Source organism: Bison bison, unplaced genomic scaffold (genome assembly GCF_000754665.1).
Source record: "Bison bison bison isolate TAMUID 2011002044 unplaced genomic scaffold, Bison_UMD1.0 scf7180017864155, whole genome shotgun sequence".
In the NCBI taxonomy this organism is placed as follows: domain Eukaryota; kingdom Metazoa; phylum Chordata; class Mammalia; order Artiodactyla; family Bovidae; genus Bison; species Bison bison.
In genome coordinates, this window is record NW_011494727.1 from 943,141 (window position 1) to 955,050 (window position 11,910).

Consider the following 11,910-nt stretch of genomic DNA (forward strand, 5'->3'; position numbering starts at 1 on the left):
CATTCAGACCCGAGTAAAGTCCTCCTGATCAAGCTCTCAAATATATCTTCAGTGTACTGATTTTCAAATTAAGGCGGGGATATATCCCAATAAACCCATTTTAAGTTGAAAATATACATTGAAAAATATCGTAAATCGAAAATGCATTTAATACACCTACCAAACATCGTAGCCTAACCTTGCCTTAAATGTGCCAAGAATACTTTAATATTAGTCTTCAGTTGGGTAAAATCATCCAACAGCCTGTTTTTTAATAAAGTCTTGAATATCTCATGTAATTTATTGAATACTGTTCTGAAAGTGAAATACTGAATGGTTGCATGGGTGCAGAATGGTTTAAGTGTATTGGTTGTTTATCCTTGTGATCCCAAAGCTGATCACTAGCCCAGGAAAGGGCAAAAATTTGAAATACAGTATCTACTGAAAGTGTATCACTTCTGCACCACTGTAAAGTTGAAAATCAAAGTTGATCCAATGTTTTAAGTTGGGGACCACCTGTACTTCATCTTACAAAGTACTTCAAACTGCAGTAGCTATTTTTACAGTTCTGAGGACTAGAAGTCCAGGATCACAGTGTCGGCGTTGTTGGTTCCTACTAAGGCTGTGACTATCCGTTTCACGCCTCTTGCCTAGCTTCTGGTCAATTGCTGACAATCTTTGAGATTCCTGGCCTTGCATCACCCACCCGTGGTCTCTGCCTTCATCTTCACATAGCGTTCTTGCTTTGTATGTGTTTCTGTCCCAAGTTTCCCATTCTTCTAAGGACATTAGTCATATTGGATTAGGGCCTACCCATGTGACCTCACCTTAACTAATTACACCTACAATGACCCTGTTTCCAAATAAAATGACATTCTGAGGTGCTGGGGATTAGAACTTAAGCATGAATTTTGCAGGGGAACACAGTTCAGCTCATGACTTCTCTGATGACGTCAGTGTAGGCCATTATCTCTCTATTGATCACTGTAGCAATCTCCTAGCGTATTTCTAGTTCATTCTTAAACCCTTCTATAGTGTAGTTTCTGCCATAGGAGGAAGACTGATTTATTTTTTAAACATCTGTCATGTCCCTCTCCTCTTTTCTCTTTAGTTACTTCTATTGCATTTCGACAAAAATCTGAACTTCCTACCATGGCCTACAAGATTCTTATCATCTGGTTCTCTCGAAATTCATCTTGTGCCACTCTTCCTTACTACTTTTCATCCAAATTGGTCTTTAAAATTTTTTTTCAGGCCATCCAACTTGCCAAACGCCTTGCTCCTTCAGGACCTTTGCGTGTAATAATGCCTTCATCTGAAGTGTCTTCCTTTTCCCCCTTTGCATAACCAGCTTTTTCTCATCCTCCAATTCTCTATATGGAAATGTCCTCCACCTCAGAGAAGCTTTCTCCCTGACTACTCTAGCGGAAGTTGCCTCCCTTTCCTCAATTACTATCTGTTTCAGTCTTTTCAACCATTTCTTTTTCTGATTTTTTTCCTGTTATCCTTTTTGCTTCTGTCTTACTGTAAACTGAGTCAGACTATGTCTGTCTTGTTCATTCTTGTATACCTAATGCTGAGGAAGAGGAACATATTCAGAGTATTTGTTGAATGAATGTATATCCCCAAGAACATAGCTCAATACCTAGTGCTGATTAAATACTTAATAAATGTTTGTAGAATGAACGTATGAATAAATTTCGTCTTGACCACCCAGTATCATCTTATGATCCACCCTCTATAATGTGAACACATATCTTATTTTTGATGCCTGGAGTTTCTGAAAGATATGATTCTGACAGATGAGCGTTTTTCATATTGGGAGTTTAGGTCATTCAAATAGGGAAATTGTTGCCAGACTTGTACCTTTTCCTTCCGTTCTTTGTAGCTGACTGACCTCCTTCAGAATCAGGCGGTGAGAGGAAAAACTGCTGGAGCACTGCTGAAAGCCATCTTCAAAGGTAATAATAATGCCTCTTCTCTCTCTGGGTTCACTGGTATGTTTGTTTACTTTTGGCTCCTATTGCTACTCTTTGTATTGCTTGAAGCCCCACTGAAACTTTTCTGTTTTGGGGATTTTACAGAATCAATAGCACTATCTTGTGGACTTAAATAATTTTTCTAAGGCAGGTAGAAGTGGCTATCTGAGATTGTATTGCTAGTTTTAGAACCTGTAAAGGTTGTACTTCATAAAATATGGTTTGGTTTACTTGTGCTTTTAAGCTTGTGGAGAACGGCAATGTTTAATACTTAATCTGTGTTTAACAAGAGGCTAGGGAGCTCTGAGTTAAAGAAATGGAATACCTTAGTTGACTTATTTAGAGATGCTTAATTCCCAGTGGGGAATATTTGTTTCTGTATCTTGAACAAGGGCCAGTTTTATACTGTGGCAGATTGTAACTCACAATCATTTTATAAATTGTAGTAGAATAAAATTCTATAAGCACAAATTAAAAGTGGCTTTAGACTCTTAGGAGGTTATTTTAACTTGGTTTATTTTTCTTACCCCCTCAAGTAATTGGGTCTTGCCTTGCAAGGGTTCAAAAACACATATTTAAAATTTGGAAACTTTTTAAATGACTGTTCTGTAGAAATATCTGAGACCAGGAAGTAACAGAGAATCAGGAGCTGCTGCCTATGTATACTAAGTGAAAGTAATAAGAGTAAAACTGGGAACAGATTATCATGGCTCCCACTTGTGTAACTAACCTTATTTTTACCTTATTTAAAATCATAGATTTGGAAATCTGAGTTTCAAATTAGCATGAATTATCGAATATTTATGGAAACTGCCTCATAACTATTTTAATCCTGTTAAATCAGTGCTGTGAAGGACCAATAGTTAGCTAATGATATGTTTTATAAAATTGAGATATAATCCATGTACTAAAAAATTCACCCTTTTAAAGTATATATTATTTTATTGAGATGTAATTGACATCATAAAATTCACCCACTTAAAATATCAATTCATCGGCTTTTAATATATTCACCAAGATGCACACCTGTCAAAATTTTCGAGTATTTTTATTACCCCTGAAAGAAACCTTACATTCCTTAGCTGTCACCTCCTAAATTCCTGATCCACTCCAGCCCTAAGAAACCACTTATCTGCTTTCTGTCTATAGATTTGCCTATTCTGGATATTTCATAAAAGTGGAATCATACTGTATGTGTCCTTTGTGACTGGCTGCTTTTACTTCCCGTAAGGTTACTAAGATTCGTCCATGTTGTAACCTGTATCAGTATTTCATTTCTTTTATCTGTTGAATAATATTCCATTATCTGAATAGATCATACTTTTCCATTCATGAATGGGTGGACATTTAGGTTATCTACACTTTTTAGCAATTACGAATCCTGCTACAAATTTTTGTGTAAAACATTTTCATTTCTGTTTGGTAAATATTTAAGAGTAGAATTGCTAGGTCATATTGGACACAAGCGAAGCACCTTAGTAGCAGTGGCAGCATGGTGACTCTGTGTCTAAGTGTTTGAGGACTGATGAGCTGTTTTCCAAAACTGCTGCATCCTGTTTCCATCACTATTGAATAAGAATTCCCAATGCCCACATCCTTTGTCAACACTTGATATTGTCTTTTTCATTCTAGCCACTCTGGTGAGTGTGAAGGGGTATCTAATTGTGGGTTTGATTTGCATTTTGCTGATGGCTAATGATATTGAATATCTATTCTTGTGCTTACTGACCATTTGTATGTCTTTGGAGAAATGTGTGTTCAAATTATTTGACCTTTTAAAAATTGATTGTCTTTTTATTACTGAGTTGTAATATTTAAATGTTCTAGATATAGGTGCCTTATTAGATGTATGAATCACAAAGTTTTTTTCCATTTTAGGTTCTTTTCATTTTTTTAATGGTATCTTTTGATGCATGAAGTTTTAAATTTTGATTTTTTTTAATTAAAAAAAATTAATTTTTTGTAGCTTGCACTTTTGGTTTTTATCTAAAAGATCATTGCTTAATCCAAAGTTACAAAGATTTATACCTTTTCAAGATTTCTTGAAAAGATTTCTTGTGTTTTCTTTTCAAGATTATAATCTTAGCTTTTACATTTAAAACTTTTATCCATTTTTGAGTTAATTTTTGTATATGATGTGAGGTAGGAGTCCAGCTTCATTTTTCCCCATTTTTTTCTTCTTTTTAAAAAATATTTATTTTATCTGGCTGTGCTATGTCTTAGTTGCAGCATGTGGGATCTAGTTCCATAACCAGGGATTGAACCTAGGCCGCCTGCATTGGGAGCACAGTCTTAGCCACTGGACCACCATAGTACCTTTATTGAGAATCAGTTGCCCATAGATGCGAGGGTTTATTTCTGGACTCATAGTTGTATTCCCTTGATCTAGATGTGTCTCTTTGTGTCAGCACCACACTGTCTTGATTAGAATAGCTTTGTGGTAAGCTTTAAAATTGCGAAGTGTAAGTCCTCCACTGTTTTCTTTTTTAGAATTAGTTTGGATATTCTGGGTCTCATGAGTTCTCATATGAATTTTAAGATTAGCTTGTCAATTTCTGCAAAAACGGAAACTGAGTTTTTGGTAGGATTATGTTGAATCTATCTATGGAAAGTATTGCTATCTTCATATGTCTTCCATTAATAAACATGACATATCTTTCCATTTACTTAGGTTCTTTTTCATTTCTTTCAACAATATTTTGTTCTTTTCAGAGTACAAGTGTTGCACTACTTTTATTAAATTTATTCTGAAGTATTCTTTGAGTGTGATTGTAAATGAGATTCTTTTCTTAATTTAATCTTCTCATTGTTCAGTGCTAGTGTATAGAAACACAGTAGATGAGTATATTGATCTCATATCTTGCAACCTTCCTGTACTTGCTTATTAGTTCTAGTAGTTTCTTTTTTGTGGAGCCCTTATAAACAAAATTATGTCATCTTCAAATAGATGTAACTTTACCTCTTTCTCAATCTAGATGCCTTTTATTTTTCTAACCTAGTTACCTCAGTTGGAACCTCCAGTACAGTATTGAATAGAAATGCTGAGAGTGAACATCCTTGTTTTTTTTCCTGATTTCAGGGGGAAATCTTTCAGTTTTTTATTAGTAAGTATGATGTTAAGTTAGTTAAGTCTCTCACTTAGTCATGTCCGACTCTTTGCGACCCTGTGGACTGTAGCCCACCAGGCTCCTCCGTCCATGGGATTCTCCAGGCAAGAACACTGGAGTGGGTTGCCATTTCCTTCTCCAGTGCATGAAAGTGAAAAGTGAAAGTGAAGTTGCTCAGTCGTGTCCAACTCTTCTCGACCCCGTGGACTGCAGCCCACCAGGCTCCTCCGCCCATGGGATTTTCGAAGCAAGAGTACTGGAGTGGGGTGCCATTGCCTTCTCCGGTCTTTGTCTGGTTTAGGTATAAAGGTAATACTGACCTCATAGACTCAGTTTGGAAATGTTACCTTCTCTTCTGTTTTTTTGGAAGAGTTGCTGTTAATTCTTTAAATGTTTGGTGAATTCACCGGTAAAGCCATTTGGTTCTGGACTTTTCTTTGTAGAAGAGGTTTTATTGCTAATTCAGTCTCTATTTATAAGTCTGTTCTGGTTTTCTATTATCTTTTTTAGTCAATTTTGATAACTTTGTGTCTTTACAGCAATTTATTCATTTCATATGTTGTTTATTGTATTACTTTATTTTTTTTTTTTTAATTTCTGCAAGATTAGTAGTAATGCCACTCTCATTCCTGATTTTAGTAATTTGATTCTTCTCTCTTTTTTTCTTGGTCAGTCTGAAGATTTTTCAACTTTGTTTATCTTTTCAAAGAAAAAGATTTGGTTTCCTTGATTTTTATTATTCTGTTCTTTCATTTATGTCTGATTTTATTTTTATATTCTTTTCACTTGGTTTGACTTTAGTTTCATCTCTTTATAATTCCTTATGGTAGAAGCTTGGGTTATTGATTTGAGATCTTTTTTAATGTAGGTATTTACAACTGTAGGTTTCGTTTTAAGCTCTACTTTACCTGTATTCAATAACTTTTGGAATGTGTTTTTTTCTTTCCATTCACCTCAAGGTATTTTTCTCTCTTTTCCTGCTGACTTCACTCAGTGATGATGTTTTGAAGTAAAGTATGTTACTTAATTTGGGTTATTGGATCCCGAAAAGCTTTAAGAAATATTAGAAGGTGTTCCTTCTTCTGCACTATAAAATTATTTTAAAAATTAATGGCATGGATGGAAGTGTACAGAAAAACTGGTATTTCAGTTTTCTGTCTAAATTTAAAAACTTTTTCAAAGCTCCTAAATATTGGCTGTTCTAAGTACCATAGTAAGTATTTTGATCATTCTGTTTCTGTATTCAACTGCAAAGCTGTTTGTTATTCCTGTTTGCCCTTCAACCTTGTCAGACTTCTTCCTTTTTTCTTTCTTTGTTTCTGTGCTACCTGTTGAAAATGATAAGGTTTACCCTGTTCTGAGGAAGCTGGAGCTCTTAAGAGACTTAAGATATACAGTTGTTGTATCCAGTTGTTGGAATCAGGGGATTTACAGAAAGAAGTAGCATCTGAAATCACAGGATTGCTAATGCTGGAGGTGAGATGGAAAACAAAACTGTTTTGGTTTTGGTTGGATTTGGAGCGGGGTTGGTTATATGTTGAGGGAGGGAAAATGTAAATGTCTCAAACCCACCATAGTTCCGACTTACAAGTAAGAACTACCGTTCTAAAACAAAATAGCCGATGAATGAGCCATAAACCACCTAGATGTTTATGTTACGTTTCCGGTATCATGGACATGTGTCTCTTTCAAGAGCTGGAATATTTAAGAACATCAGGGAACTAATGGAAGATCCTGACCTTTTGAAATCCTTTACCAGAGCAGAATGATTCCCTGAATCACTTTTAGAACCCGTTTTGGGCTTCAATGCCAGTTCTGTCAACTCAGCAAAAGACTGATTTTTGGAAAGAGGTATCAAACATCTAGATATCTGCTGAATGTTTTTTAATCCCATGAACTTTTAGGTTCACCGTTTTCCGGGACAGTTATTGGTTGAATTAGCCAATGAGTTTGTTAGTGCTATCAATGAAGGCAAGCTAACAAATGGAAAATCTTTGGAGCTGTTGCCCATCATTCTCACTGCCCTTGGTACCAAAAAGGAAAATCTGACTTATGGAAAAGGTAATTTTTCTTCCAATTTTAGTGGCTTTTTCTTTCTTCACTTAATTGGATTTATTCTTCAGTGTATTTTGCATTTCTAGGTGAACTAAGTGGGGAAGAATGTAAGAAGCAGTTGATTAACACCCTCTGTTCTGGCAGGTAAGTCCTTAATAATATGAAGAATTTTTCTCAGGACTATAAGTCACCAAAAAAAGGAATACCATTGTTTTGGGAATTTATATCACTGAAGTTTTAGTCCATTTTTTTGTTTATGATTTACCACTATAAAACCATTTAGTCTGTGATGAGTTTTTGAGAGAGGTTATTTGCTGTATTCTTTATTCTAACATTATACATATAGTCTCTACTTACTTAACTGTCATCCTAACACAGCAATTTAGCCCTATAGTATTATTTGGAGTCCCAGGGTCTTCAAGGCTAGAAAGTCACCTTGCCACTATCTTTTATTTTGGGGCGGGGGGGATATATAAGTGATATTTTTATCATTAAGCCTGATATTTGTATCTTTAAACCTGAAATACAAGTGTCTATGCTAAGGAAAAACTGCATTGTATAAGAAAGTCTTCATACATGAACATTTCAATACAGAAATTTGTGACTAGCTTCAGGATACAATAATAGAGATATGTAAGTTGTGGTATGTAAGCTATAAAAGAGCCACTCCATGCAATTTATACCCATTAAAAATGAAATATATAAAGACATATAGCAAAGATGAAAGATCTTTGTGTATATATGTATATATATAGTAAATCCTTAATACGTGTTTTTATATATATATAGTCTGAAATGAATAGAATACTAAGTTACATAATACTGTGATTATACTTCAATATATTGAAAGGAACTAGATTATCCAAACCAGAGATAACTGCTTTCATGGTTCATAAGGTCTCTTACAGAAATAATTTTAAGCATGTATCAGCTCAGGTATGTTTATCCATTTATTCTTAATTACACAAAATATTATTCTACATTGTAATGTACCTTGCATTTTTCATTTAACACATATGTTCATGTCAGCATATACTACTTTACATCATTCTTTTTAATAGTTCCATAGTATTCTAATATTTGGCTAATCTCTAATTGTTAGATTATTTAGTTTTTGCCAGTAAATAATATTGGCTATTTGGGTTTTTGCTATTATAAAAGATGTTGCAGTTAACATTCTTTTATGTCTGGGTGACCTTTTATAAGCATGTACGTGGGATATATTCCTAATAGTAAGCTGGGTGGCTCTTTGGTTATGTGCATGTTTAAAGTCGGTAAGTAGTATTGCCAACTTGTCTTCCCAGAAGGATTATATCAGTGTATGTTCCACAAAATAGTATGTGAAGTGTTTGTTCACCAAAATCTCACCAGCACTGAATGTCATCAGGCTTTGATTGTGCCAGTCCAGTAGGTTAAAAGCTGTTATTTCATTGTTTTAAATGTCATTTCTTTGATGTTATTTCCCAGTAGCAGCAAATCAAACTTGAAATGGCCCTAATTCTTTTCTTCCTTGCTAATTTTATAAAGTAACATGTAAATAAGTTAAAACAACATAAACTTTTCTTTTTCATTTTTAATCAGATGGGATCATCAGTATGTAATCCAACTCACCTCTATGTTCAAGTAAGTATCATCATTCCCTTCTTTTTTAATCCTGCTGTGAGAACTTACCTGCTAGAAATTGAAATGTAGTAAGTTCAAATACCACTGTTCCTGAGTAAGAGTATTGATACCTCTGTTTTCTGTTACAAGATTTCCCCCCACCCTTTTTTGCTTTAATTTCTTATTTAAAGTATATGATGTTTTATTTCCAAGATAACTTTGCTGAGGTAAGATTATTGGTTTCCTTCAAGGTTCTCCATTAGAGAAAAATCAAAAGACGCAATTAACAACATTCTGATATCTCCCAAATTGGTCTCTAACCTTTAGAGTCTTTGATCCACAGGGCTGTCCCTCTGACTATAGAAGAGGTGGAATTTGTGGTGGAAAAAGTGTTGAAGGTGTTCTCCAAACTGAATCTTCAAGAAATACCACCCTTGGTCTATCAACTTCTGGTTCTCTCCTCAAAGGTATAAATAAAATATTTTTTTAAACTCTGGTGTAATGACCAATGATTACCATTCAGTTTATTCATACTCTTTATTTTATGTACTAGGACATAGAAACTTTCATTTCACATATGACAATTTGGTCTACTAAAAATGTCATGGTCCTCAGAGTGAATGTGTGTTATCTCTGGTCTCGTGTGTGTGGTAGGAAGAGGGATGAAGAGCTCTGAAAGGGTGGATTGTAGGCCCCTTAGAGTCTGATATTAAGATGTATTTCAAACTCTGTTTCAAAAAGTGTTTTTATGAAAGTGTTCTATAAATTCTTAGTGTGAGTCTAGCTTATAATTTATTTAAATTCATACTTAAAAATTCTTTAAGTTGAAAAGTAGTTTAACTTGCCCTTATTTATTTTGTTTTATTCTTTTTCAGGGAAGCCGGAAGAGGGTCCTGGTAGGAATCATAGCTTTCTTCAACAAGCTAGATCAGCAACACAATGAGGAACAAAGTGGTGATGAGTGAGTCAAAGAGTATAGAAATAAAATCATTTTTCCAAATTCATCATCTCGTTATCTAACTCTTCAGTCCCTACCTTCCCCTCAGCTGCTCAGTAATAAAGTTAAAAAATAGTGTAGTCTCCTCAACTCTTATTTTAATATTTCCTGGAAAACAGCAATAATGACTCTGTAGTTATAGACTTCAAAGGCATTTATTAAGTGTTTACTCTGTGCCAGAAGCTATTGGACCTGGGACAGTGATGAACCAGTCAAAGTTCCTGCTCTCATGGAGAAATTTTAATGAGAAAAGAAAAGAAATGACAAGAAAAGTATTAGAGTAGAAAGGGCTATGCATACGTTTCAAGTGGATGACGTGACAGTGACAGCATGGCTACGTTAGGTTGAGGGGTCAGGGAAACCTCTGAGAATGTGCTGTGTTACCTGAAGCCTGAAGGATAAGAGCCATAATATGTAGCTCAAGGAAAAGAACATTCTCAGTGGAAGAGTTAGTCCAAAGGCAGGACACAGCACGGTATGGCTGGAAAAGAGTTTTTGAAGCAAATATTTGTAGAATGCTTGCTGTGTGCCAAGTACTGTTTTTTAGCACTTTAAACTTCACAGCAACTCCATTTTGTCTCTCTTTTATCCATGGAGAAACCAAGGCACAGAGAAATTAAGGGATTTCCTGGGGTTATATAGCCATAAATTGGTGGAGCTGTGATTTGAATGCAAGCAATTTGTCTGCAGCATTTGTGCTTTTAATCCTATCTCAATCTACTAACCTGGAATAACAATTTTAAGTTGTTGTACTTGAGCAGTTGATGAGAAGTTGTTCTTGTATACTGAGTCAGGAAAGACTGACAGAACAAGCAGGTTTAGAGGAGAAGAAGCTCAGTTTTTACCATGGAAGTTTGAGATATGTATTAGTATCTTATATGAAGGTGCTGAGCAGGCAGTCTGGAGTTTCAGGGAGAGGTTGGGACCAGAGATACAGATTGGAAGGGACTGAAGCCTGCAGGCTCTTTAGGGTCCCTGGGGAAGTTGTGAAAAGAGAAAAGGAACCCAAGATTGAACTCTCAGAGGCATTCCACCACTTGAAGGATGAGCCAGCACAAATAATTTGAGGCCAGTGACAGTGCCCCAGGAGCTAAGAGAAGAACATGTTTCCAGAAAGAAAGGGATCAACTGTGTCAGATCTACTGAGGCTTTAATTAGGGTGAGACTTGAGTATTGATTTTGACAGTGTAGAGGTCATTTGTAGCCCTTGCAAGGATAATCAAAAAGCATTGGAAGGGAGGTTAGGGAGGGCACAGAAGCTTAATTGAGTTGGATTTAACTGGGGAGAGGTAAACAAGTGGAAATAATGACCATAGACAGTTCATTCAGGAAGTTTCATGAAAAGGAGCAAAGAATAAGACAGTAGATTTTGTACTTTCTGCCTGCCTCCAGTGATCCTGTTAGTTCAGCCTGAGTTTTTCTATTCGTTCATATGAGCAAATGCACTGTTGTCTCTTGGTCAAGCTGTAGCTCAAACCTTTCTGTTGAATCTTTTAGGTACTTGGATCTTATTACTGTACCATTGGATGAACTTCGTCACGTGGAAGGCACCATTATTCTACATATTGTGTTTGCCATCAAGTTGGATTTTGAGCTAGGCAGAGAACTCCTGAGACACTTGAAGGTAGTAACCAGACTCTTAAGGTGATCCAGGATCTCTATGAAACAAGGACGTTTGAACTCAAGCCTCTTTTTATACCGTTTAATGACTGGAAACCAGTACATAGAAATACTATAGAAAGACCCTGGGTCTAGAGGGTCTCTTTTTTAACTTTGAAAGTGGAAGATACATGATACCACTACATTTTTAAGCAAGTCCCTTTTTAAAACCAGACCTTAAGTGTTCTAGTGTTTTTCTGTTTGTTTGTTTAAAGATGAAGACTGTTCTGTAGGAAATTCAAAATTTAGCCTTAGCTCCATTATTATATGAACTTCACTCTTGACTTGTTTCCTTATTTGCGAATTGGGGAAATTGTCTCTTTCTCATAGTAAATCATGGAGTTTTGTGAAGCTAAGTCATTGTTAAATATTTGTGAAGTAGTAAGATAAAAATTAGAAATGTTTTGAACTCTTAAGTATTTTGCTACATTTACCTTATCTCACCTCTCTCAAGTATATTTTTTTTGAACCATTTAAAAGAAGAAATATTGACACTTCAGTGCCTGAATATGTCCACATGTGTCTCGTAAGA

The 11,910-nt window shown here is 35.4% G+C and overlaps 1 protein-coding gene across 3 annotated transcripts in view; it reads left to right on the forward strand.

The window, feature by feature from the left end:
- FANCI (Fanconi anemia, complementation group I) overlaps positions 1 to 11,910 on the forward strand; it is a 64,213-nt gene that overhangs the window by 8,065 nt on the left and 44,238 nt on the right. For all 3 annotated transcript variants that reach the window (XM_010841026.1, XM_010841024.1, XM_010841025.1), the window contains exons 3-10: positions 1,868 to 1,940; positions 6,411 to 6,541; positions 6,970 to 7,126; positions 7,207 to 7,264; positions 8,702 to 8,743; positions 9,066 to 9,189; positions 9,598 to 9,683; positions 11,217 to 11,343. In XM_010841026.1, the coding sequence (XP_010839328.1) occupies positions 1,868 to 1,940; positions 6,411 to 6,541; positions 6,970 to 7,126; positions 7,207 to 7,264; positions 8,702 to 8,743; positions 9,066 to 9,189; positions 9,598 to 9,683; positions 11,217 to 11,343 (798 nt within the window). The remainder of the gene's footprint in view (positions 1 to 1,867; positions 1,941 to 6,410; positions 6,542 to 6,969; positions 7,127 to 7,206; positions 7,265 to 8,701; positions 8,744 to 9,065; positions 9,190 to 9,597; positions 9,684 to 11,216; positions 11,344 to 11,910) is intronic.